This window comes from Emys orbicularis, chromosome 6 (genome assembly GCF_028017835.1).
Source record: "Emys orbicularis isolate rEmyOrb1 chromosome 6, rEmyOrb1.hap1, whole genome shotgun sequence".
Taxonomy (NCBI): domain Eukaryota; kingdom Metazoa; phylum Chordata; order Testudines; family Emydidae; genus Emys; species Emys orbicularis.
In genome coordinates this window covers 51,780,017-51,807,264 of record NC_088688.1, presented here as the reverse complement: position 1 = coordinate 51,807,264, position 27,248 = coordinate 51,780,017, and the positions used below count along the sequence as shown (strand labels likewise).

The window sequence follows — 27,248 nt, the reverse complement described above, 5'->3', positions numbered from 1 at the left end:
AGCCACCCAGAGTCCCTGGCCACATGCCAGCCACCGCTAGCCCCAGCCTGGCCACAGGGGAAGTGTGCCATTAGGAATCAGGAGAGGGCCTGAGGGCGGAGCATGGGCAGGGCTGTTTGGAGAAGCTCAGCCACCCATGGACCTCCCTCTGCCAGCACCCTAACACCCACAATAACCACTGCCCACCCTTAGTATTCTCCACACAGACTGGCCCCTGTTCCTTCCTACCAGGCCTCCGCAGGACGGGGACTGTCAGGCTTGCAGAAATTGAAGGAGCTGATTTCTGAATCAGAAATAAACCAAAGGCAACCTATGTTTCACACTGGAACCACAACTGCAAAGGTAGGCACCCAAATTTGCACCCCACTGCTCCTTCAAACACACAAAAGTGGAGGTAATCCAGATCTGTGGTTCTATTTCCTATCCACCAATACTTTGAAAAGGAGAAGCATCCCGCACCATGGGCACGAGCTACCATCAGAGAAGAGAAATGGCCCATTATTACCAAGTGTGAAACCATGGGCTTGTCTGCAGCCCAAGTCCAATCCCTAAAAAGAAGCAAATGAAATATAAACCCATCCTTTCAACGGCAACTCAACCCAACAAAGATCTAATGTGGGAGACAAGAATCCACAGAGATGGCAAGCCAACGAGAACTCCTCTCTTCTTATGAAGCTCATGGTGAGGAGGCTGACAAAAAGATTGCTCTAAGTGGAATGACTGCATGTACAAGTGGCTAGTTAGGTTTCTTGGCCTCCTTTTAAAAAAAACTGATCCCCAGACTGAAGTTAAAAAGAAAACAATCCAGCAATGTTAATTAGCGTCATCCACTGAGAATAGACAAACATGGGACATTAACTTGATGAATGTGTCTAGTTGCAGAGCAAATAAGAACTCATTGACCAGTCTGAAGAAGCAAAGAGAGGAGAAGCTGAATGAATAAAATATGCAGGACAAAATTAATTCCCTCAGCTATAACAGACAGAGATGGCTTGGGCTGTTTTTCTTTAACCATCCTTCATGGGCTCAGTATCGCTAACTTTTGTGATGTTATTGTAAGTCTTTACTTACAATAGTTATTGTAAGTCTTTATCAGTGTTTTTCTGGTAGACTCAGCTCCTGGATTCGTGAGTATGTGAGAATCTCAGCTAACCCTAAAAAAAGTAACTTTCTTTCCCTTGTGGTTGTGGAGAAAACCTGGAAAATGTGACCCCTACAGGCACAAACATGAGAAGGTGAATAGACAACTCACTGTTGTTATCTGGTGAAACTGTGTGCTTCGTAAGCTAACCTCGTGATTTTGGGGGCCCTTGGCTCGTGCTTTCTGAATGCTTGGGGTTGGCAATGCTGCAATGTGAGACCAAACTAGAAGATAATAAGGTGATTAGTAAGTCAGCATGGATTTGTCAAGAACAAATCGTGTCAAACCAACCTGATAGCTGTCTTTGACAGGGTAACAAGCCCTGTGGATGGGGGAAGAGGTAGATGTGGTATATCTTGACTTTAGTAAAGCTTTTGATACTGTCTCACATGACCTTCTCATAAACAAACTAACGAAATGCAACCTAGATGGAGCTACTATAAGGTGGGTGCATAACTGGTTGGAAAACCGTTTCCAGAGAGTAGTTATCAGTGGTTCACAGTCATGCTGGAAGGGCATAACGAGTGGGGTCCCACAGAGATCAGTTCTGGGTTTGCTTCTGTTTCCGTTTAATATCTTCATCAATGATTTAGATCAGGGGTTCTCAAACTGGGGGTCGCGAGGTTATTACATGCGGGTCACGAGCTGTCAGTCTCCACCCCAAACCCCGCTTTGCCTCCAGCATTTATAATAGTGTTAAATATATTTTAAAAGTGTTTTTAATTAATAAGGGGGGGTCGCACTCAAAGGCTTGCTATGTGAAAATGGTCACCAGTACAAAAGTTTGAGAACCACTGATTTAGATAATGGCACAGAGAGTACACTTATAAAGTTTGCGGATGATACCAAGTTGGGAGGGGTTGCAAGTGCTTTGGAGGACAGGATTATAATTCAAAATGATCTGGACAAACTGGAGAAATGGTCTGAAGTAAATAGGATGAAATTCAAGGACAAATGCAAAGTACTCCGCTTAGGAAGGAACAATCAGTCGCACACATACAAAATGGGAAATGACTGCCTAGAAAGGAGTACTGCAGAAAGGGACCTGGGGGTCATAGTGGATCACAAGCTAAATATGAGTCAACAGTATAATGCTGTTGCAAAAAAAGCGAACATCATTCTGGCATGTATTAGCAGGTGTGTTGTAAGCAAGACACAAGAAGTAATTCTTCCACTCTACTCCACGCTGATTAGGCCTCAACTGGAGTACTGTGTCCAGTTCTGGGTGCCACATTTCAGGAAAGATGTGGACAAATTGGAGAAAGTCCAGAGAAGAGCAACACAAATGATTAAAGGTCTAGAAAACATGACTTATGAGGCAAAAATGAAAAAATTGGGTTTGTTTAGTATGGAAAAGAGAAGACTGAAAGGAGACATGATAACAGTTTTCAAGTACATAAAGTTTGTTACAAGGAGGAGGGAGAAAAAAATGTTGTTCTTAACCTCTGACGACAGAACAAGAAGCAATGGGTTTAAATTGCAGTAAGGGAGGTTTAGGCCGGACGTTAGGAAAAACTTCCTAACTGTCAGGGTGGTTAAGCACTGGAATAAATTGCCTAGGGAGGCTGTGGAATCTCCATAATTGGAGATTTTTAAGAGCAAGTCAAACAAACACCTGCCAGGTATGGTCTAGAACAGCGGTTCTCAAACTGTGGGTCGGGACCCCGAAGTGGGTTGCAAACCTGTTTTAATGGGGTCGCCAGGGCTGGTGTTGGACTTGCTGGGGCCTTGGGCTGAAACCTGAACCCCACCGCCTGAGGCCAAAACCGAAGCCTGAGGGCTTCAGCCCTGGATGGCCAGCAGGGCTCAGATTACTGACCCCCTGCCCAGGGCTGACGCCCTTGTGCTTTGGCTTTAGCCCCCCTGCCCAGGGCGGTGGGGCTGGAGTGGGCCCAGGCTTCAGTCCCCCTCCTGGGGTCGTGTAGTAATTTTTGTTGTGAGAAAACAGTCATGGTGCAATGAAGTTTGAGAACACTTGGTCTAGATAATACTTAGTCCTGCCATGAGTGCAGGGGACTGGACTAGATAACCTATCAAGGTCCCTTCCAGTCCTATGATTCTATGAAATCCTGCACACACACCGCCTCCCGCTGACACCAATGGGCGCAGAACGGAGCCCAGGGCAGGCACCAGGCCTTGGGAGGGAGGGTGCGAGGACACACATTCGCCCGCAGAAATGGAGCAGGCCCCTTGCCTGTATCGCACCTGCCCAGCAGCACCAGGTGGGGTTGCCAAACCTCCAGGATTGTCCTGGAGTCTACAGGAATTAAAGATTCATCTTTAATTAAAGATTATGTTAAGTGACAAAACCTCCAGGAATAGGTCCAATCAAAATCAGCAACTCTAGTGCTAGGGCGTCCAGCCCAGCTGGGGCAGCCACCTCGGGGGGGCGGGGATAGGGTGACCAGACAGCAAGTGTGAAAAATCAGGACGGGGGTGGGGGTAATAGGCGCCTCTAGAAGAAAATGTCCCAAGTATGCGGACTGTCCCTATAAAATAGGTACATCTGGTCACCCTAGTGGAGGAGACTGCGGCTCCGCCAGGGGGAAGGGCAGAGACGCCGGGGGCAGCCCTAGCACTGGGAGCAGCAGGGCACACAGCCAAGGGCCGCCGCTTGGGGGATGCCACAGCGGAAGGGTAGAACTGGGCCAGGCGAACATACCACCTGGTGGGTGCGGCGCCATGAATTCTGGGAGTTGTCGTTTCCCTGACAACGGCTCCCACTTCCGGCTGTGCCCCTTCTCGGGGCGGACGGTGCCGTCATGGATTTTGCGACCGTCTCTGCGCCGGAGGTGCGTTTCTCATCAGGCGCGGCCAGGCCGCCTCGCGCGGGGTCCTCGCAGCGACGTGTAGGAGCCGCGGTGCATGCTGGGTCTCTCTCTTTGCGGCTCGGGCCAGCAGCAGCGCGATGGGTGAGCGGCCGGGGCCGGGAGTGAGGTCGGGCCCCCTCCCCCGAGCACGGGGCCGGCCCAGGCACAGCGTGTCCCCAGGGGCTGGGGCCCGTAGGCAGCCCCCACCCGCCCCGGGCCGGGATCAGCAGCGCTCGCCCGGGGCAGAGGGTCCCTCCCCCGGCTGGGGTCGGCGGCGCCGCCGCGCTCAGTTGGTGGCTCCGTTTTCCGAACCGCTAAAGGAAACGAATCCCCCGTAACACGCGGCGTTCCGAGCCCGGCCGTTCCCTCCTCTCCCCCCCGATCGCAGCGCTGCGGGGGGGATCGGGGCGCTCGGGGGTGTTAGTCGGGAGCAGCTACGTGCGTTCCTGAGATCTGAACAATCTGCTTCTGGGTCCCAGGTTGACCCAGTCGTTTAGATTCCGCCTCAGGTTTAGTTGGGCGCTGTTGTCTCGTGTTTGTAGTGTGTGGCACTGATTATTTTCCTGTATCCTGCAAAATTCTGTTACTTAGGTAAGTGCCGTGGGCTTCGTACTGCTAGAAAGCTTCGCAGCCACCGCCGGGATCAGAAATGGCACGACAAGCAATACAAGAAGGCTCACTTGGGTACTGCCCTGAAAGCCAACCCCTTTGGAGGAGCTTCCCATGCAAAGGGAATTGTCCTGGAAAAAGTGTATGTGAAATCCAAGTGTATACTGATGAGACAAGCTGTGAACTTGTACTGTTTATCGTGCTTAGTGTCTGGTAGGGTTGTTTTACTCTACCTAATAACATATGATCATAATATATTTGCAGCCTTTGTTAATTTGGCTGCAACTCTTATTGATTTCAAAAAAAAAAGTAACCCTGATTTCTGCACCATCCATTGCCTTTTTTTAAGTCATTCAGGGCAGAGTTTCAGGCTTTCTCTTCATTTTTGTAGTTGAACTTAATAGTTAGGTCCGGGTCATCAAATATCTATCTACTTTACACACAGTACCATCCCAACATTATTGTACATAACACTTGAAAGACCAGTGGTTCTTAGACAGCTATATTTGGGATTTAGAAGATTGTTTGTAAATCCTGTGTTTTAACATAGTTCTCCCTTATGCTTAACAAAAATGAACTATGCCTGCAGTTGTTGCTATCTTTTTTTCCTAATCTACTTCTCCCGAAGAATATGAATCAATATATCTTCTTGGTCTGGGGAGTAGCTATGCTTTGTATATGACCCTTCAAAAAGGGGATGTCATTTCTCCAACATGGGCATCTGCTCTCCAGAAAGAAAATATAAACTTCTTAGACTAGTAGGAGAAAAAAATGCTATTAAAGGAAATGTTTAGTGATGAATGAATTTCAAAGATAACGTCAGTTTGAGTCCATTCAAAAGTTGTATATCTTGGTTGTGACTGCCATTTTAATAGGAACATAGAACTATAAGGTTGGAAAGGGACCTGGAGAGATCATCTAGTCCAGCCCTCTGTGCTGAGGCAAGACCATACCAACACCATCCCTGACAGGTGTTTTTCTAATCCGTTCTTAACACTTCCAATGATAGAAATGCCACAACCCGTCTTGGAAGTCTATTCCTGTGCTTAATTATCCTTATAGTTAGTTTTTATCCTAATAGCTAACCTAAATCTTTCTTGTTGTAGATTAAGCCCACTATTTCTAGTCCCACCTTCAGTGGACACGGAGAGGAATTGATCACTCTTTATATTTGAAGACTGTTACCGGTTCCTCCTGCATCTCTTTTCTCAATACTAAAGATTCCCATTTTTTTCACTTTTCCTCATAGGTCAGGTTTTCTAAATCTGTATGATTTTTGTTGCTCTCCTCTAGACTGTCCAATTTGTCCAAGAATTGGGAGGCTTAATGCAGCTCTTTAGACTCTTCGGCCATGCTGCCAGTTAATGGTGCAGTGTTTTGTTTTGTTTTTTTACTTTGAAGAGGGACGTTTGGTTTCATGAGATGTATTAAACTAGAAATTAACAATTTTGGTTAAAAAAATGTTTACTTATTTTACCAAACAAAACACTTTAAAAATTATAAGTGGCAGTTTCCTTTATGATTATTCCTGAATGTGGAAGCTGAATTAGAGTTGGGTGTATAAAAATATGGACACAGAGGGAAAAGAGGTGGAAGGATTCTGCAGCTGTTCCTGAGGAGAAGAGCTGGTACATTGTAAAGAGCTGCGGGTATCAATTTGAAGAGCCAATTCTTTGTTACAGCTCTGTTGCATTTATTAAAGAAACTGCTTCTTTTGTGCCCCTCTACTCCAATTTCAAATGCTCTAAGGAAGTTTAGAAATTTGTTTTTTAGTTATACTCTGGTTTCTCTTCAGATCGTATACATCTTTCGCCTTTTACTATGTACATTATACAGTTGATGCCAGCAGATGGCTACTTTCAGTTACAGCAATTACTTTTTTTTTATTTCAGTGGTGTAGAGGCTAAACAGCCCAATTCTGCCATCAGGAAATGTGTCAGAGTTCAGCTGATCAAGAACGGCAAGAAAATAACAGCCTTTGTTCCTAATGACGGTTGCTTGAACTTCATTGAGGTGAACAATGAATCCCTAAAACTTTTTGTTGTAAATTGGCTCCATGTAATACAGCTCAAAGTTACATTATCGGCCCTATCTGTGCAGGGGCCTGTGGTCATCTGAAGGAAATTATTATTACTTTCTGCTTAGTAATATTATTTTTAAATGTCAAGTATCTTAATCAAAACATGAGCATTTACAGTACATTTACATGTAAAGGGTTTGTTCAACCAATGCAATTTGCTTTTCTAAATATTCTTAAACTTTTTTTTATTTGGGTTCTCATTTGACTGAAAATTGTTTAATTGAACGTAGTAACAATCTTCCTTTCTTTCATTGTAGGAAAATGATGAAGTTCTAGTTGCTGGCTTTGGTCGGAAAGGTCACGCTGTTGGTGACATTCCTGGTGTCCGCTTCAAGGTTGTCAAAGTAGCCAATGTTTCTCTCTTAGCCTTGTACAAAGGCAAGAAAGAGAGACCACGATCATAAATTCCTGTCATGCCATCTAGGCTACTAATAAACTTCCGTTTGATAAACGGTGTGGTTTTTCAAGTCCTCCATGCAATGAAATATTGGGGCACATGTTTTGATGAACATTTTTTGAGTGTACTGTTGCTTTTTGAAACACTTAAAATATTGTGCTAGTACCTGAAAACATGAAACTGTTTTTTTTTAAAAAATGGCTTTATTTACTCTAAACTAAATTAAAAATTCCCCTGTATAAATGCAGAAAAGTGGATGTTCCCAATTTAACGTGCAGTTAGATCTAGTATCTTTTCTAAAGCCGTGTCTACACTACAAAATTATGTTGACCTAACTTACATTTGTGTATAGCCACCGCAGTTATAAAATTGCTAGTGTGCGCACAGGTGGTTCCTTGTGTTAGTGGTGCGCATCCATTACCAGGACCACTTGCATCAATTGTATTGGGGCATTGTGGGACAGCTCTTGAAAGCTAGTAACAGTCAACATAAGCAATGTAATATCTCCACTGACACTGTGTCAATCCAATTACATCAACCATGACTACTCTGCTTGGTGTTACTAAATCAGAGTAGAGAGGCACTTACATCGATGGGGGCCAGATTTAAGTTGAGACACTTCCACAAATCTTGTTAAATTAATACATTCACCTGTTTTCCCTCCCCATGAACTTTACACTCTCACAAAAAAGCTGAAGAATCTAGAGATGGCAAACGAATAATGGGTCAGGATATCTTTACAGGATCGCTGGCTTAAGCTGAAATAATTTAATTCTTTTTGCTTTAACTTCCTTGGTGGTATCTGGGGTGTAACAGCTGCTCCAGCATCCTTCCTCCATCCAGCTTATCTAACAGCGTGGACCTTTGTACCATTGTGATCATTGTATGTGCGGGGTGAGGATGCCCATTCTCCTTCAAGGCGAAGCTACAGGACTAAAGTGAGGGGTCCTGAGGCAGGATGCGGAAGGTTTGTAGTTGCTGCAAGCCTGACCGCCTCAGTCTCCAACTGTAAGAGCCCATCGGGGGCGGCTGCAGCTCTGCTGTCTGCTCCAAGCACGGGGCTCATGGGGGTCTTTCAGCTGCGTTACAGTGACAGGAAGGTGCTGGCTGCAGGCAACAAGGGCCTGGCTCACTGCAACTCACCTCGCTCTGAACACGGCCTAGAATATGTATAATTGCAGAGCAAATATAAACTCATTGACTAGTTTAAAGAAGCAAAGAGGAGAAGCTGAGTGAATAAAATATGCAGGACAAAATTAGTTCCGTCAGCTATAACAGACAGATGGCTTGGGCTGTTTTTCTTTAACCATCCTTCATGGGTTCAGTATCACCAACTCTTGTGATGATATTGTATGTTTCATCATAATGGTATTTTTCTGATAGCGTCATCTCCTGGACTCATGAGAATCTCAGCTTCACCTAAAAAAACCTAATTTTCTTTCCCTTGTGATTGTGGAGAAAACGTGACCCCTAAAGGCACAAACACATCAATGGTGTTATGTGGTGAGACCTTGTGCTTTATAATCCAACCTCATGATTTTGGGGGCCCTTGGCTTGTGGTTTCTGAACGCTTGGGCTTGGCAATGCTGCAATGTGAGATCAAACCACGCACGCCACCTCCCGCAAATGCCAATGAGTACAGGGGCAGGCACCAGGCCTGGGGAGGGAGGGTGCAAGGACACACATTTACCAGCAGAAATGGAGCAGGCCCCTTGCCCATATTGCGCCTGCCCAGCAGCGCCAGGGCGCACAGGGTGCACACCTGGAGGGTTGGGAGGCTGCGGCACCGGGAGCAGGGCATACAGCCAAGGGCCACCGCATGTCACACGGGAGGGAAAGAGCTGGACAGGCTTGGCGCCCCGAGGCGGCTGGGCGATGCATTCTGGGAGTTGTAGTTTCCCTGATAAAGGCTCCCATTTCCGGCTGTGCCGTTTACGTTCCCTCTTCTCTGCGCCGGAGGTGCGTTTCCGATCAGGCGCGGCCAGGCCGCCTCGCGCGGGGTCCTCGAAGCGACGTGTAGGAGCCGCGGTGCATGCTGGGTCTCTCTCTTTGCGGCTCGGGCCAGCAGCAGCGCGATGGGTGAGCGGCCGGGGCTGGGAGTGAGGTTGGGCCCCCCGAGCACGGGGCCGGCCCAGGCACAGCGTGTCCCCAGGGGCTGGGGCCCGTAGGCAGCCCCCACCCGCCCCAGGCCGGGATCAGCAGCGCTCGCCCGGGGCAGAGGGTCCCTCCCCCGGCTGGGGTCGGCGGCGCCGTTTTCCGAACCGCTAAAGGAAACGAATCCCCCGTAACACGCGGCGTTCCGAGCCCGTCCCGTCCCGCCTCCCGCACCCCCGGGATCGCAGCGCTGCGGGGGGGATCGGGGCGCTCGGGGGTGTTAGTGGGGAACAGCTACGTGCGTTCCTGAGATCTGAACAATCTGCTTCTGGGTCCCAGGTTGACCCAGTCGTTTAGATTCCGCCTCAGCTTTAGTTGGGCGCTGTTGTCTCGTGTTTGTAGTGTGTGGCACTGATTATTTTCCTGTATCCTGCAAAATTCTGTTACTTAGGTAAGTGCCGTGGGCTTCGTACTGCTAGAAAGCTTCGCAGCCACCGCCGGGATCAGAAATGGCACGACAAGCAATACAAGAAGGCTCACTTGGGTACTGCCCTGAAAGCCAACCCCTTTGGAGGAGCTTCCCATGCGAAGGGAATTGTCCTGGAAAAAGTGTAAGTACAACTGAAGTGCCCGTGGAGGTTAGCTGGAGAAATACACTCCAGCTACTGTGAGTAGTTTGCTTGTGGCAACTCCACTGAGCGCTAAAGTAAATGCTGTTTAACTTCATTGTAACTGCCCAACTCTGAGAGTTCTTTATCACACGTTATATATAACAGGCATTAGTGCTTGAATCTGGAGGACTATATTGCCTTTTGCATTATGTACAATTGTTAGATACATTTTTAGTTAGGTTCTGTTGTCGTTCGGAGGTCTTTGTGCTTGATTTTTGCAACATACTGTTTTATTTTGGAAGTCATTTAATAACATTATTTATCTTCAGAGTGGAAGGCTTCTTAAATTTGAAGGTTAAGGAGATGTACTGCTGAAAAAGGGAGCGGGCCTCATTTTCAAAAGTGCTGAGTCCTCTCAGATCCTATTGAAAACCTGTTAGAACAATAGAAATTCTGAATTTTTGAAAATCAGGTCTTGTGGAAAAATCCACTGTGTGATGTTTCTACTAACTTAGTGCTGGGCATTTTCTGAATAAAGCCTGTCAATCTACTGATTTATGTGGTGTGTTTTGGACAGATGGCTATTATGCATTACATTGACAGCACCAGAGCTATTTCTTGTTTGTTATCAGGAGTGAAAAATGTTTGCCCTCATGCCACTCGATGTCTATAATTCTGGCTTAAATTGAAATGCTCACCATACTTTATACAGCAACTAATACCTGGACTTGATTTTTTTGTTTCAATCTGTATTTTGTCTGCAGTTACCACCCGTCTCTGAGGTCCCCTTCTCTCTTCCCAAATAAAAATCAGAACATAAAGACCTCACGCCTGGGTTCCTGTTAGCATTTTTAAGCCTCTTATTTAGGAGGCTAGACTATTCTGGTGGCTCAAGCCTCCAGGGTGCCATTGTACTGTTTCTAATTTGCAGTGTCATTAAGTTAGCATTTGTCCCCATGGAACGCTTCCCTCTCCACTCCCCCCACCCCTCCTAGTATTGGCTCAAATATTTAGGAAGCGAAGGGACCATTTGGGGCATTATTCTTTCTTGGACCAAGATACTAGACAAGCTGTGTTTCAGTAATTGTCCATTAAATGTTGGGTTTTATACTACTTCATGAAAAACAGATACTATTTACATTCTCCATAGAATGGAGTTGTACAAAGTGATCCAGCGTGTTTAATGTAGTGGTTCTTGATGTTCTAATAGAGATGTGCTAAAATAGTCAAGCAGAATGTCAGTGATGCCTTTTCATGTGTTTCCATTTCAGTGGCGTAGAGGCTAAGCAGCCTAATTCAGCCATCAGGAAATGTGTCAGAGTCCAGCTGATCAAGAACGGCAAGAAAATAACAGCGTTTGTTCCTAATGATGGTTGCTTGAATTTCATTGAGGTGAATAATTTATCAGCAAAAGCTTATCCCAAGTGTATTTGACTGAACTGGGGGATGGCACGAGCAGGGGCCGTGCCCACTGCACTTTATGAGATGATGGGCAGAAGACAGACATTAGAAGTGCTCTTTCACCTTCCGTCTGCCACATCATGCCTCAGCAGTGCTGTTACAAAGTAAAGGAGTGTCCTAGCTAATATTTGTTCTTACCAAAACATTGAAGGGACTAAAGTTCCAAGTCTTTATATCTGACCACCACAGTTCTTTTTGTTTTGTCTGGCCTTTCCTGGGAGGGGCTGTGATATGCTTAAAGCTATTGGGTCAAATTTGGGATGCTCTAATTTCTCACAGTAGCCAAAAGATACATTGTGTTTCAGACATATGCATGAATCTGATGTTGATTGCTGTGCAACTGCAGTGTTTCCTGTTTTTAATTCTAGGAAAACGATGAAGTTTTGGTTGCTGGTTTTGGTCGGAAAGGTCACGCTGTTGGTGATATTCCTGGAGTTCGCTTCAAGGTTGTCAAAGTAGCCAATGTTTCCCTCTTAGCCTTGTACAAAGGCAAGAAGGAGAGACCAAGATCATAAACTTTTGTTACTCTGTTAAGGATGTCAATAAAAATGTTCATCTAAAGAAACCTCTTGTGTTCTTTTTAAATATTTTTTCTTTTTGAGAATAGTGTTGATTTTCTAAATGAATTGTTTGTAAATGACATGCGTGTAACTGTGTTTCAACATCTGTAGTGCCCTGTTTGCCACTAACTTCTTTTTCTTGTAATAAGAAATGTCTTACAATTGACCAGGATAAAGGTGCTCAAGTTTCTTAATTCCATCAGTACTTCTGTGCACTACTCTAGCATTTGTTATATCTGTTTTACTTAGCTGGAGGCTTACAAGATATTTGTAAAGATACTCTAAAACCAGATTTTTAGCATACAAATAGTACTGGATCTGTTTGAGTTAAGAGTGGAACTGGTTGGAAAACTAGTTTTTTCTTCTGGAAAATTTCAAGGTTTTGGCAAAACTAAATCCAGACTTTTTCAGTTCTAAAATGAGGCCTCAAGGAGTCTGTAGTATGGGAGCTTCATGCTCCCATTCCCTTCTATATGATGGGCTCCCTGGACTATTTCTCCCATGATGCATCAGTTTCCCCTTTTGATGTGGGGAGGAGGTGTATTGTGAAGTCCAATGGGGAGCCTGTCCCATAGAACAGGAAGCATGAGGCACTATGGCAGTACTTCTGAATCAATGTTTTTGCTTTCCGTGGAAAATTAGCCCAAAAACTTTCAATTCCCAGGACATTTTTTGGTCCGGGAAAAACAAAACATCCATTAAACAGTTTTGATGAAAAATTTTCAAACAGACCCAGTTAAAGCACAGCTAAGAATAGTTTATTGAAATAAAAGTTTTCCTTCTAACTAGTAAATCTGCTTAGTTAAGCGCTTGCTGAGGTAAACTTGGGAGTGCTTGGCAAAACTGGCTTATTAGCCAGGCCTGGTGCTGGGGAGATGTAAGCAAAGGTAGTAGGGAAGAATCCCACTTGCATCATCCCAGTTTGTAAGCCTCTATGGATACCATGCCAATGACGAGTAGCATGTGTTCTCTCACTGTTGAGGTGGGTCAGTGGATCTCCTTGATCTATGATGCCCTACTCTCCAAATGCTGTCATGCAATTAACGCTTGCAGATTCCCAACCCTCCTGTTGCTCCACTGAGCAGTTTCTGCTACTGGGAGACCCTGCACAGACATGGGGGTAGTATTTGTCCTTACATTCAGAATCCTGGGCTGGAATCATGTCACTTGTTGAGTCATTGTCTGGCAGAAACAGTGTTCAGACGGATATGCACCAGTGTACCATGTGAGAATGTTTCTGCTATGTTTAAATAAAGAAGAGTAGAGACTCTCATGGTGGGTAAAAATGTAGCTCCTCTGGGAGGAAGCAAGTTCCACTAATAGGAGATGAGTCTGGCAGTTGAGTTTTAGTCCCAGATCTACCACTAGTTGCTGTGACCTTGAGCTAGTGACTTAACCTACCTCTGCCTCAGGTTCCCTGTCTTTTAACAAATGGGGGTAATGATACCCTTCTTTGTAAAATACTTGCCTGGGTGTAGCACGGATTTTTACTAGTGCTGAAGGGGGAAAATGCAGCCTTTCCTTTAAGGTGACTAGAAGGGTATCTCTTGGTCATGAAAGGACACTGCTTAGTCTATACTGATATTGTGTTGTTTTTGCTGATGTATGTGGGAAGGTTGAATGCAGGTACTGTATTTGAAGTAAGGGTTAATTCTATTAACTACAAAATCTGAAAGAAATAGTGGAACAGTTGTTGGCTTATTTTTAGATTGAAACTTTCAGCTTCAGAACTGGTAAATGATTGTTCAATGTACTTTGTGAATAGGCTTCTTTTACTGCTATATGTTTAGAAAAGCTGGAATTTTATCTCTACAGCCATGTTTCCCCAAACCAGGCTATTCCCGTGGAAACATTGAGTAAGTTTCCTCTTACTCCCGGTATCAGACCAAAAACTCAGGTTTGTCGGGAACTGGTTTGTTCTTTTGTGAACCAGCACATGGCTGTTTGCTGCCCCTCTCTAGCAGGAAAGAGAGAAATATACTGTTGAGGTTTTTTTTTTACTTATGTGAAAAAATACTCTTGGAATGGAAAATGCTCAACGGAAGAATTAAATGTAGTGGTGGACTGTTACATTTACGCAAGGGTTTGGGGTGCTAGTAGGAAGAGTTGTAGTTCCTAGAGGTTTACAACCAAATTTTCAAGTGACCACTGATTCTGTGAGCCTCAGTTCTTAGGAGCCCAACTTGAGACTTTGTGTCTGATTTTCAGATGTGGAGGGCAACCATCTCCCCCTCAATAAAATGTGGGTCCTTGCCCCTGACAACCACATACAAGGTGTCTAAATATGCAAAAACTGAGGCGCATAACTCAGATTTTAAGGCCAGAGGGACTATTGGATCATCTAGTGTTATACAGATCAGACAGGCCATCAGAGTTCACTCAATTGCTCCTACATAGCTGGAGCCTGGATCCTAAGCAAGGAGAAAAATCATAAGGAAAGGTTGCAGGTGAAACTGGATGAACAAGCATCTCAAACAGGTGTTTAAAAGAAAGCAGAGAGCCTACAAGGGATGGATCAGCAAGGCAAGCTACCTCTTGGGAGGTCAGAAAGTATAGGGAAGAAGTCAGAACTGCCACAATCTAACCAGAGCTGGACCTTGCAAAGGAAATTAAAACCAATACTGAAAGGTTATTGAGCCATATAAATAAAGAAAACAAGGAAAAGTGGGACTACTAAACACTGAGGATGGGGTGGAGATTAAAGATAATCTAGGCATGGCCCAACACCTAAATGAATACTTTGCCTCAGTTTTTAATAAAGGTAATGAGCTTTAGGGCAGCGGCAGGGTGGCTAACAAGGATATGGAAGTAAAATTGTGATGTGAGATGGAAGCCAAACTTAAACACTTACCAGATTTGCCCTTACTTTGGGGTATGCTAATTTATTAGGGTTACTCTTCGGGGGGGGGGGGCAGTGTTCTGTAATTCTATTAATGTACTGCTTGTGTCACTTGTGTTTTCATATGGAGCTCTACTTCTCCCTCTGCAAGTCCCTTCCCCATGGAGCTATCCTGCAGGACCTAGGTTCCCCAGGGCTGGGTTCCTCCAGAACCAGACACCCACCAAGTCTGAGCGAACCGGGTCAATGAGCACTTTCAAGCTGACCCTTTTTATGCCCCTGGACTCAGTGGGCTGGGTCAAGCAGCACTTTCAAGCTGCAACCCTTATATGCCACAGGTTCAGCATGTCCCTCTCCCCGCTTGCATGTTACAATTGTACTGGTAGTAACCCACTTGATGAGCAAACCCCACAGTATTTTTGGGCGCTACAGGGATCTTTAGCTTAGGTAAAAGAAGCGTTGCTGCAGAGTAAATGGGGAAGCTAAAAACACAAAAGAGTAAAGTTCAGCGAGAGAGAAGCAACCAGCTTAACCATAAAAGTTATTTATTGAATAATAGTGGTAACTATTGGTAACTAAGGAGAGCGTAAAGCAACATAATGTTTACATTATTAAAGGTTACAAAAGTCATATATAGAAAACTATGCCTGCCTGGGGTAGAAAAGAAAACAGAGAGAGAGAGAGCTAGAATCTCACCAATCCATGAAGCTTTAACTGGTCGGGGTTCCAAGGTTATGGTGGTAGCTCAGGGGCCTGAGCGCTGGAGACAGGCAGCATGATCAGTCAGGAGAAGATGGAGTCCCAGTAGAACTGATACAGAGTTTGGATCCATGCATCAGAACACTTACTGGAGCATGAGTAAGGGTTTTTGTAGGGGAAAATACAATGGTTCAAGGGAGAACACTAGATTTGTTTATGGGTAAACTGATGACTCAAGGGTTTTCTTTAGGCTAGACAATAGGAGCTGATCACTCCTAGCTATGGGTGATGTTTCTTCTCAGGAGCTCATAATGCAATTAAGCTGCTTCAATATTTTGGATATCAATCAAGGATTTGTTACTAGAATTGGTCTCATAACTGCTGGGCTGGGTGTGTGCAGGCGTAGTTCATTAACATCTGGAGCAGAGATCCCGAGGATGCAGTGCTTCCGTGCTTTTCTGGTCCCAGAGTTCAGTGCGGTTCTTGCCTTGGAATCTCTGTTTTCCATTCTGTATGCTAATGGAGATGCCTCCCTGTCCCATCTTTGATGCAGATGAGGCTAGGGGAGTTGCCTTAATCTTGTCACCCTTGTCATGAGGGGTCTAGGTGTGTCTCCCACTGCCCTTCACTGCTCTCTGCAAGTCTTTTTTCTGATCGGTTTTGGTTCCAGCAGAGGCTGGGGGGTGGAGGGGAGGATGTCCTTTCATGAGTCAGACAGGCTGGATACTGCGCCCTGGTTCCCCAAAAACACAGAACTGACTGGTATCAACACTTTAATGGGACCAAAACGGGGAGGGGGGAGAGAAGGAGAGAGGGGAGATACTATCCATCCAAAAATATTAAAGGAACTGGCACATGACATTGCAATCCATTAGCAAGGATTTTTAATGAATCCATGAACTCAAGGGGCATACCATATAACTGGAGAATTGCAAATATAGTACTTCTATTTTAAAAAGGGGGGGGAATAATCTGGGAAACTATAGACCCCTTAGCTTGACCTCAATTGTATGCAAGGTCCTAGAACAAATTTTGAAAGAGTATAACTAAAGACATAGAGGTAAACAGTAATTGGGATAAAATATAACATGCTTTTACTAAAGGTAGATTATGCCAGACCAACCCGATCTTTTTCTTTGAGAAGATAACTTGATTTTTTTAAAAAGCAACAGAGAGTCCTGTGGCACCTTTAAGACTAACAGATGTATCGGAGCATAAGCTTTCGTGGGTGAATACCCACTTCGTCAGACACATTATGCTTATGCTCCAATACATCTGTTAGTCTTAAAGGTGCCACAGGACTCTCTGTTGCTTTTTACAGATCCAGACTAACACGGCTACCCCTCTGATACTTGATTTTTTTAGACAAAGGAAATGCAGTAGATCTAATCAACCTGGATTTCAGTAAAGCATTTGATACAGTTCCACATGGGAAGTTATAAGTTAGCAGGAGAAGATGGCGATTAATATGAGAATAAAAGGTGGGTAAGGATCTGATTAAAGGGGAGACTACAATGGGTCATACTGAAAGGTGAACTGCCAGGCTGGAGGGAGGTTACTAGAGGAGTTCCTCAAGGATCAGTCTTGGGCCCAATCTTATTTAACATTTTCATTAGTGACCTTGTCACAAAAAGTGGGTGTGTGTTAATAACATTTGTGGATGACACAAATACAGAGGCGGACTGGAATATCATACAAGAAAATGTGGATGACCTTGAAAATTGGAGTAATAGAAATGGGATGAAATTTAATAGTCAAAAGTGCAGTTATGGACTAATAACAATAATCTTTGCTATAAGCTGGGGATTTATCAATGGGAAATGCCAGAGGAGGGGAAAGGCCCGGGTGTAGTGGTTGATCACAGGATGATGACGAGCCACCAATGTGATGTGGATGTGCAAGAGGCTAATGCAATCCTAGGGTGCATCAAGTGAGGTAGTTCCAGTAGACGGGAAGTGTCAGTACCATTGTACAAGGCACTTGTGAGCCCTCATCTGGAATACTATGTGCAATTTTGTTTAAGAACGATGAATTCAAACTGGAATGGTGCAGAGAAGGGCTACTAGGATTATCAGAGGAGCCTCTCTTATGAGAGGAGAAGTAAAGAGCTTGTCTTGTTTAGCTTAACACAACAAAGGCTGAGGGGAGCTATGATTGTTCTCTAAATACATCAGAGGGATAAACACCAGGGAAGAAGAGCAGTTATTTACGTTAAGTGCCAATGTTGACAAAAGAACAAATGGATATTAAATGGCCATCAACAAGTTTAGACTTGAAATTAGACAAAGGTATCTAACCATCAGTGGTGTAAAGTTCTGGAACAGCCTTCCAAGGGGAGTAGTGGGGTCAAAAAAACCTAAGACTGATCTTGATAAGTTTATGGAAGGGGTGGTGAGTTAATACAGATAATTCTTTCCCAGGTGTCTGGCTGGTGAGTCTTGCCCACATGCTCAGGGTATAACTGATTGCCATATTTGGGGTTGGGAAAGAATTTCCCCCCAGGTCATAGTAGCAGAGTCCCTGGGATTTTTCACCTTCCCCTGCAGCATGGGACACAGGCCACTTGCTGGTTTGAATTAGAGTAAACGGTGGACTCTCTGTAACTTGAAGTCTTTAGATCAAGATTTGAGGACTTCAGTAACTCAGCCAGAGGTTAGGGTCTATTACAGGAGTGGGTGGGTGAGATTCTGTGGCCTGCAATGTGCAGGAGGTCACCCTAGATGATCATGATGATCCTTTCTGTCTTTATGGCTAGGTCTACACTACAGCGGGGGGTCGACCTAAGATACGCAACTTCAGCTACGTGAATAGCGTAGCTGAAGTGGCGTATTTTAAGTCGACTTACCTGGCTGTGAGGACGGCGGCAAGTCGACCGCTGCCGCGCTGCCGTCGACTCCGCTACCGCCTCTTGCCGTGGTGGATTTCCAGAGTCGACGGCAGAGCCATCAGGGATCGATTTTATCGCGTCTTCACTAGACGCGATAAGTCGATCCCCGATAGACCGATTGCTACCCGCCAATCCGGCGGGTAGTGAAGACGTGCCCTAAGAAACTATGAGACAAAACCTATTTTCTGTAGAACCCATATTGACTGGCACAATTCATATTTCTATTGTTTAATTCTTTATTAGTTGAATCTATCAGTTTTTTCCATTATTTTGTCCAGAACTATTGTGAGGCTAACCAGCCTATAATTACCTGTGTCATCTTACTGGCTGTTTTAGACTCTTGGCTTGACATTAACATTTTTCAAGTCTTCTAGATTGCCAATATTTATTAAAAATTAACAATCAGGCCAGAGATGTCCTCAGCCAACTTTTTTAGGACTTTTGGATACAAGTTATCCAGGCATGCCGATTTATCACATTCTCTTTTGTTGCTGAGGGATTGGAAAGGACTTTATTGTCATGTGATATTAGTGCATCATCCTGCGTCTTTCCAAATACAGAACAGAAGTATTTATTTAACACTTATTCCTTTTCTGCACCATTATTAATTTTACCATCTGTCTTTGGTAATAGGCCTATATTATTGTTGATTGTACAGTTAGGGAGCATGTCTGAAAATGTTGGCCTTCACTTACAAACACTATTGTAAACAATTCCTGGTGGTGGGATTCGGGCTAGTGTGAGGCTGTAGTTAGTTCATCAAGAACCTGAAGCTCAGACCCTACTATTCATTCATGGAATATCAGTTGGGTTTTTTAAACTCACTACTCTGGTTTAGAAAGAGCCAGTAGAAATTAGAGCAGCTTCCAGAAATATTGAGGAAAACGATTTCAACACCAGCAAGCAAGAAAGATAGCAAAGGGAAAGTGTTAAAGTGAAGTGGTAAGTGTTCAGGCCGGTAAGTGCAGCTGATATAGTTTCCTAATGCAGAGTTGTCATGAGCTGCTTCTGCCACTAGGTGCTGCTATTGGTATGATGAGGGAGAAAGTTTAAAAAAAAAGGGGGGGGAGGCTGAAAACTAGAAAGCTGTTTAATTGCAGTTAAGTGCAGGGCCGGCTCTACTGTTTTTGCCGCCCCAAGCAGCACGCCGAATTGCCGCTGCAGACGGCGGGAGCAGTCCGTGTGTGCTGTTAGGGCGGCACGCGCGTTTCCGCGGCAGCGGCAATTCGGCGGCAGCTTCTGTCTTCTGTCTTCAGCCGTCCGCGGCGGCAATTCGGCGTGCTGCTTGGGGGCAAAAACACATGTACTGCCGCCCCTTGCAGATTGCCACCCCAAGCACCTGCTTGGAAGGCTGGTGCCTGGAGCTGGCCCTGGTTCAGTGAAAGAAATCTTCAGAGTGTTGAATCTAACTTTTAATTGAATGGGGTCAAAGTTTTGAAGGGCTAAGTATCCCATTCCCCTTACAGCCTTTGGGCACCTGAAAGCATATCTGGTGCTATAGAGAACAGACATGCTCCCTGTCCTGAAGAGCTCACCATCTCAATTCAACATGTAATGGGCCATACACAAACAAACAAAAAAAAGGGGGGGGGGGGGGGGGCACAGAGAGGAAGAACATAGGTGCCAACAATAAAATCAGGTGGAGACTCAGGTATGTGCACATCTAGCTGTTTGGTTTTTTTTTTTTTTCTTAAGGCAGATGTTTTTAACTCCTTGCAGGCAATGCAGCATGAGTGAATTTGGAGGAAGGATTTCAGTGAGGTGAGGAAGGTGGGTTTGGCACAGGTAGTGTGGAAGAAGGCCATGGAGATGGGAATGGGAGAACGGCACAAAGAGACATCAAGGCTAGTACTTTGTTTCAAGTTGAATTTTAATTTGTTTAATGAACCCATGTTATTAGGTCATACAGGCTAAACAACATGTCAAACGGGTGAGTTAGCAAATGGCGTCAGGATTTGTCCAGAGAACACGTTTGTGTATTCTGCCAGCTTGGAGGAGCTCAGACTTGTGTTATTTGGAAGAAATGATGCTCCGGAAAGAAAGTCAAAGCCCAAATAAATTAAAAAGTAACTCAGATATTTGACCTTCCTATACAAATGGTTTCACACTTTATAAATCTTACAACCACCCGCTATAAAAGCCAAATCCCCCAAATTTGGGGGGGTCAATACAAATACATCAGAGAGGAGCCTGGAGAAGAAAGAACTAGTTCCGCTTTGCTGTGTGATTCTTTCATCAACACTAGTCAATGTTCCTGCTTCATAAAGCAGGGCATGTATAAATATTAAAGCAGATGGTTGACCACAGTAGGCAAGTGACAGCTAACTTTAGGATGTGAGAGAATGAACCTTATGATGCTTGGAGAACAGTATCTCCAGCATCTGGCTCAGTCTTCCCTTGGCCAAGTAAAGCTTGGCTACGATCTACTAGTAACAGTTCCGGATTTTATTTTGGATCAGGTGCAAAGAGAAAAAGGATTAGCTCATTTCTAGTTTGCCAAATCTTTTCTCACACAGGCTCAGCCAGTGTGCCACCCTGCTTTGGGCTCTCGTTGGCTCTGGAAGTGGAGGAAGCATCAAATATGGAGCTACGCCTGCTATAGCAATAGCCAGCAACGTGAGCTTTTCCCTCTGCATTTCAAGGTGCTGTACACTAAAGGTGACATGCTGAAGTTGAGGGGATGGGAGGTTGATTCAGCAAGCTTCCAGCAGTGTAACCCAGGGATGCAGATCATTGGTGGTGAAAATTTTCTCACAAGGGGCTGCGCAGACAAGGGGTGGGCATGGATGGAAACATGGTCTACCCAATTAGCACCCAGGCCCACCCAAATCTGAGCCTATGTGAATTCAGAAGCCAATGTCCATGTGGTTGAGGCTCAGGGAGACTTGGCTTAAGAGAAGTTGGCTCTTGGCCCATCTGCAGAACACCATGGCTGGCCCCATCCCTGCCTCTACCCAGTGCTGCAAACTTCTCCTGGTTCTCAACAACTTTGGTGTCAGCCAGGCCCAGGCCTGCCGACAGCAATTCTGGGCCCCAGGGCAGAACAGTTAATGGGCACTCTTCCAGCACGGCCAGGGCTTCCACATGCCTGACCGGCTGCCTTCGCTGTCGCCGGTACCACCCCATGCACGCCAAGGAGCCCGGCGGCCCGCTTGGGCAATTTAAAAGGGCCTGGGGCTCCCAGCTGCCATCGCCGCTGCAGCAGCCGGCGGCCCCTGGGCCCTTTTAACTCACCCAGGCACCCCCTGTCGGTGGGCCTGGCCGGGCGCCGCACAGGCGCTCACCAGCACCCCCAGCCTTGACAACCCAAGAGCTGTGGGGATTGCCCATTTCCACTGGCCAGCCCAGTCCCTGGGCTCCCTGCATGCAAATTCCTTCTCTGCATCCTACAATCCTGGCCCCCAAGAATTCAAATAAATGTAATATGCAATAGCAATATGTATCTAGTATAGTAATATGCAAAATACATATTTTGCTGTGATCTCAGAACTTTGGTCATTGCCCATCCACCATAAATTGGGGCCTACCCAAATTTCCACTCCTAGCTACACCACTGGCACACACTCTGCTCTGTCAATGAGCCTGAAGCTGGCCAGCAATGACTAGGAAAAGGGACATGGGTAAATGAGGCACTGAATTAGTGTCTACCTCTATCTACTGCCTGCTGGTGTGGTTTAGGGAGAGCAACCACAGAGGAGCAAACTGCCTGCTCTCCTCCAGATACGACCCTCCAGGGTGAATTAAGCGCAGGATGTTGCTCTAGCAAAGCTACCACAAGATAAAAATCCACTGGTGCTGCAGAAAGGGAGGTTGTGTTCTGACAGGCTTGAGAATAGGGAAAGGTGTTTCAATAAGGTCTTCTATAAACATCATCCTCTTATCAAACAAGTGAATGGCTCCCCAACCTTCAGTTAAAAATCCTCCCTACTAAGTCACAGTTTTATCAGTCCCTTGAATTCTTAAGTGAAAGTTTCCTTGGAGTTTTAAAAAAACAAAACTTGGTGACAACCTAATGAAAACTAGGGCCTAACAGTGGTAAGCACAGCACTTTCTTATTCCCACTAACGCTCCCCAGCAGTACTTTCCCAGAATGCTGTTCTCAAGCTGGTCTTTTAAATTTAGCAGTCAAGCAGCTGCAGCCTGAAAGTGGGCAGTAGGAGCTTCTAGCTGTATCGTTCTCTTCCAGCTGGTAAGCACTTGTTATGACTTCCCTTTCTTATTGCTAAGGGGGTGAATCACAAAAACACCTTTAAAAACTGTGTCTTTTACAAGATACATAACACATTACCGTAAGCTAGACTTTTTAGATGACAGAATTATAAAGGAGCCAGTAGGAACTTCACAGTTCAGGCTGTGTTCTAATGGAATAGAAGTTACTCAATATTTTTTTGTTGCGACTGAAATTCTGTGTAATATACATTGAAATGTAAAAGTCAACAATAACTCACTGAATCATAGCTGTGTCAGCTGGCAAAGAACTATTGCCCCAAATTCATTCCTGGAAATATGTCAATGAAATCAATGGAGTTAGAACAGGGATAAATTTAAGTTACTTGACCATATCCTGCTCTAATGTTGCCCAGTGTAAACTGAAATCAGTGTAGTCACTACTGATGAAAATGAGCATATTAATTTGACTCAAAGAATATTTATTCCAAAACCAAACTTTCTATTGGAGCAGATTATGCCTGGATGCAAAAAAGAAGTTTACATATGTAGAACAGTGTTCCTGCCTCCCCCAGAAACCAAAGGCAAACTACAAGAATCAGAAAATGTAACAAGCCCCATGTGCTCAATTGCAATCAAAGACAAGTATTGGTAGCTTCCTTTAAGAAAGAGTCTCCAGTAGTAGGATTTTCAATATTTCTTTCCAGATTTCAGACAAGAAACTTAAGGAGTTTTAAAACTGCTTTATAATTGAAAACTTTTCTGTAGCAGTTTTGCAAAACTTAAAGAGTAACCCATGCTGCCAAAAACTTAGGTGTTTTGGAACATACTTGCCAAACAAAATGAAATATAGCACCGGTGATTGATATAATTTTGAAATTAGATAGGATTTTTGTGAGCAAACGTGTTAAATGTTTTACAAGGTCACTAGATTACTTATACTAAATATTTTTTATTACTGTTGACATCTTAGCCAAAATACAGAGAATTTTTGAACTAACCATCTTAATGATTTGACTCTTTAGTTGTTTGTTAGTGCTAAATATACAAACTTAAGAGATATATGATGCGGTTTGCCAAATCACTCATCTATGTGTCCAACTCTCCCACTTGCTGTAACCCTCCTATTTATCTTCGCATTTAGTATCCATTATCATAGTATCTAAGCAACTGTGAGAGCAGCACCAAGGTGCTCATTATTAATTGGTTGGGATTTAGAAGGGGTTTATCAGCTGGACATGAATGGGCTTCAAAAACTGGAAAAAGTTTGCTTTTCAAAGTAGGTGCAGGGTGTGTTATTGGTAAAGGGTGCTCCTGGAGGTATGGTGGGAGGAATGTACTGGGGAAAAAAAAGTCCCTGGTGCAGCTACCCATGTGGCATGTGCCTGGGGTTAGCTCTTCAAGGACAGATCTGAAATCAAAGACAATGTGCCATGCTTTTTCCAAATCATCCTGGGTCTTGTTTACAACGATACATGAAAGAGGGAAAACCACGTTGTACAATGGGGTCTGTTGCATCTAAAAGGAACTGAATGTCGATTTCTCAGTTCACATGGCAACCCCATTTCTTTGTAAGGCTTGGATGAAACAGAGAGAAAATCGGGTCTGTAAAGGAAAATTGACTGAACAGAAGGGTGGTGAGGGTCCATTCTGTTGGACTAACTTCATACTTACCTCACCAGTCTAAGGTTATGCTAGCTATGGCCTCATATGAGTAACTGCATTAATAAATGATACAAGCTGAACTTCCTTTGTCTATAATTATATCCCATGAGTTAATTTATCTAATGCTGTCACATGGGCAGAAAGACTGTATTCACAGTAACGCCTCAGGGCAGTGTTTTGTGGAACTTGTAATAAACAAGGATTATCTTAGGTAAATAGTATAGAATAGTCATGACTGGAAGGGGTATTATCAACAAGTCTGCTATGCCTGGAAAACAGGAAGTGTTAGTCTCCTAGAAATAGCTAGGAAACTATGCAAATAAATTTTACTCCAAACCATTTTGTTACTGCTATTTTCTGACAAGTGGCCAAAAACTAGTCCAATAAATAAGACTTTGAAAGTGAAAAAGAATCTGTTGGTTCCTTATCAAGGAATCCTCCACACTAGGCCTATGAAGAATATTTTAAAACAAGCACTCCAGCTATATACATTAAATCCTACTCTGTGCATTCTGTGTCATATTTTACTGGCCCTGTATCTTAAAAATTGAATTTCTTGGGGGAAAGGACTTGTTTATTCTGTACATTTGACCCATAGGTCAATGCTGGGTAACATCTGCAATGCTACATAAAGATAACCATGAGCTAGATCCTCCAATATGGCCATGCAGCAGTCAATGCACCTGGTGCATATGTGTGCAAACTTGTGCATGCACGTATATGGAACTGTGTATTTTTTGTGTGCCTCCCCTGCCTGATCCCGAGGACAGTGGGAGCTAATTCAACCCTCAGTGCAAGTAGAGCAGGCTTCTCTTATTTACACTGGGACTAGCCGCCATTCCAGTGTCCCAGGATTGCCAAAACACAATTTGCTCTGGCCACACCTCATCCTATCTCTTATGCTGGGGTGGAGGCAGAAGCAGTTGGTGCAAAGCTGGCTAGATTGACCAGCTGGGAATCTTCAGCTGGTTGTTTGAGCCCCTTTGCTTCACTGGAGCAGCACAAAGGGCATGAAGCAAGGCTGAGCATCTGGGCTTCTAAATACAGATTTAAAATCGTATTATTTTCCTGTTGTTTGTTTCTCCTCGTGTATAAAGAGAAATAATTCTTCTTTCAATGTGTGAAATAGGATACAGATATTGTTTACAATAAAACATACATAACCAAATGTTTTGAAAAGAAGGCAATCTGACTGCTGTCATGAAAAGTCATCAAAAAACTACATTTTACAAGTCATGGAGGGAACAAAGATATCACAGATCATTAGAATCCAGTATAGGATAAATAATGTGTTTTAGTATCATTTACTATGAATTCCAAATGGCCTGGCAAAAGAATTTCACTTTGTCAATAGCATTTTAAGGATTGTATTATGTTTCACATCACAAACACACATATTGCAACTAAGTTAATAACATGAAGATAATAAAACTTCCGAGAACACAGATTTTTAAATCCCATAAATTTTACATTTGCAGTTTTGATCCAACATATTCTAATATTTGACTCCCCGTGTAAGTGTCATCTTCACTGAACACATAAAGGCAAAATCTGTAATTCTTATCTACTGAGCAACTGTACAAAATAAATTCAGAACACTCGGAACAAAACGTGATTCAGAAGGAATCAAAAACTGACTGTCGTACTAAAGTTATTTCTAGCCTGTTTTTTGCTGATCTTGGGGCCCTATTATACAATCTCTAATCACTCAAAACTCCATTGATATGAGTGGGAGTTTAGCTTGAGTTAGGACTGCAGGATCAGGCCTTTACTCATGAATAACTACTAGCTCAACCAGAAATGCTAATTTACTACAACAGTACCTTCCCTTGGAGACAAAATCCTTTAGAAGTAGTGAAGAAGGAAGAAGCAGAATGCTCACATGATTGTACCGAGGCACCCTGAATTGTAGAATTGTAGAATTTTAACCAATACATAGACTATTAGTACTATTCATCTATAATTCTGACCCATTTGTTCAATTAAGCAATACATATACAATACATTCTCCAATACACCCTGAGGTATCTGATGATCAGAGTTTTGGCAATTAAGTGTCGCTATCCTCTCCAGGTTACATACTAACCCTAAATTGGAATCAAGCCCATGTTCACATATATAACTGCATCATTGTGGATGTTTGCAGACTGATAGCATACTTCTCTAGATACACAGTGGTGCTGTCTGATATCTTTCAGAGTAGAATTAAATCCATTGTTTCAATCCCATGCCAGAAAACTCAGCCTTTTATAGGTGTTCTGATATAGTCTCAGTAAAGACCAAACCCAAGGAAAAAAGGAGGGAGAATCTGAGGTAGGAAATGAGTAAGTGAATCTTAAAGAGTCAGTGCTGTCACATGGAATGGAGCTTGTGTCTGGGTGGAACATGAGGCGTCACTAATTGCAGCCAGCTCTTAGGTGTTCAGCTGTCATCAGGCATGTTGCTGCCAGGGGGAAAAGCCCCAAATGGCAAGCCTTACTGAGCTGTGCTGACTGGCAGGGAACTGGGTAGTTTGTGTCAGATCCGTTGCAGACATGGCTGCAGTAGCTTTACAATTCACAAATACCTCTGCTTCAACTTGGGGCCCTGAAGTGGAGACATTGAACAAGAAATCAGAAGCAGTGGAGGAGGCAAAATAAAAATCACTGCAGTGCAAGTACATTAGATCACACCATTAAATGCGCGCTGGAGGAGTTAAGCCAAGAAGCTCTGATATTGCTGAGACAGCAGTCCCAATACACAGAGCATCAACACCGTGGCTTTCAATGGAGATCCTTCCTGGCTATTAAGAAGCGTGTTGGCAGAGTGCCAGAAGGACCTCAGCTCAGCTCTCCAGTGAAAAGCAAAATGGTAATGACACAGGGAGTGACTGGGTGTAAATTGTCAGATGGAAAATCCTCAGCACTCCTGAACTGAAGGCTCAGAAGTAAAAGCTGAAATGCTTGCAAACTAGAATCTGATTTTATATAAGACTAAAAAATATGCCATTCCCCTCTTACCTTTTGATTTAATCCGTTTTTGTATTCTGTTCAGACACTAGTTTTGCATAACTCAGAGGTAGATTTAGCCCTATAACTGGGCCTACAATACTCAGCCATGATGTAATGTAGTTTATATTCCTAAAAAACAAAGAAAACATGCATGTATTATAAAAATCTTTACTGACGTTCAGATTTATGCCTGAAAGTCACCTTATACCAGACAACTTTCTTTACAATGAAGTTACTA

At 44.0% G+C, this 27,248-nt stretch overlaps 3 protein-coding genes across 4 annotated transcripts in view; 2 read left to right on the top strand and 1 right to left on the bottom strand.

Moving 5' to 3' along the window:
• Positions 1–3,963: 3,963 nt before the first annotated feature.
• Positions 3,964–7,091, top strand: LOC135879932 (small ribosomal subunit protein uS12). Of its 2 annotated transcripts, none has more exons than XM_065405968.1 (4): positions 3,964–4,053; positions 4,543–4,702; positions 6,453–6,573; positions 6,898–7,091. In XM_065405968.1, exons 1-4 carry the CDS (start codon positions 4,050–4,052, stop codon positions 7,042–7,044), a joined length of 432 nt encoding a protein of 143 aa, XP_065262040.1. In that variant the 5' UTR covers positions 3,964–4,049; the 3' UTR covers positions 7,045–7,091. The 2 variants fall into 2 exon arrangements, with proteins under 2 accessions (XP_065262040.1, XP_065262039.1); XM_065405967.1 differs by having other exon boundaries at positions 4,543–4,773.
• A 1,952-nt stretch (positions 7,092–9,043) lies between these two features.
• LOC135879933 (small ribosomal subunit protein uS12) lies at positions 9,044–11,768 on the top strand. Its single transcript, XM_065405970.1, has 4 exons — positions 9,044–9,116; positions 9,583–9,742; positions 11,014–11,134; positions 11,572–11,768. Exons 1-4 carry the CDS (start codon positions 9,113–9,115, stop codon positions 11,716–11,718), a joined length of 432 nt encoding a protein of 143 aa, XP_065262042.1. The 5' UTR covers positions 9,044–9,112; the 3' UTR covers positions 11,719–11,768.
• A 14,799-nt stretch (positions 11,769–26,567) lies between these two features.
• ATG10 (autophagy related 10) overlaps positions 26,568–27,248 on the bottom strand; it is a 118,153-nt gene continuing 117,472 nt past the window's right edge. Inside the window, exons 10-11 of the mRNA XM_065407012.1 lie at positions 27,020–27,139; positions 26,568–26,606 (exon numbers count right to left, since the gene is read on the bottom strand). Coding sequence (XP_065263084.1) covers positions 27,028–27,139 — 112 coding nt within the window. The 3' untranslated portion in view covers positions 26,568–26,606; positions 27,020–27,027. The remainder of the gene's footprint in view (positions 26,607–27,019; positions 27,140–27,248) is intronic.

Coding starts and splice junctions, on each gene's coding strand:
- LOC135879932 (XM_065405967.1), top strand. CDS start 4,601: ATGGCACGACAAGCAATACAAGAAGGCTCACTTGGGTACTGCCCTGAA. Junction 4,774..6,452: donor TTTATCGTGCTTAGTGTCTG/GTAGGGTTGTTT, acceptor TTTTTATTTCAG/TGGTGTAGAGGCTAAACAGC. Junction 6,574..6,897: donor GTTGCTTGAACTTCATTGAG/GTGAACAATGAA, acceptor CTTTCATTGTAG/GAAAATGATGAAGTTCTAGT.
- LOC135879933 (XM_065405970.1), top strand. Junction 9,743..11,013: donor GGAATTGTCCTGGAAAAAGT/GTAAGTACAACT, acceptor TTTCCATTTCAG/TGGCGTAGAGGCTAAGCAGC. Junction 11,135..11,571: donor GTTGCTTGAATTTCATTGAG/GTGAATAATTTA, acceptor TTTTAATTCTAG/GAAAACGATGAAGTTTTGGT.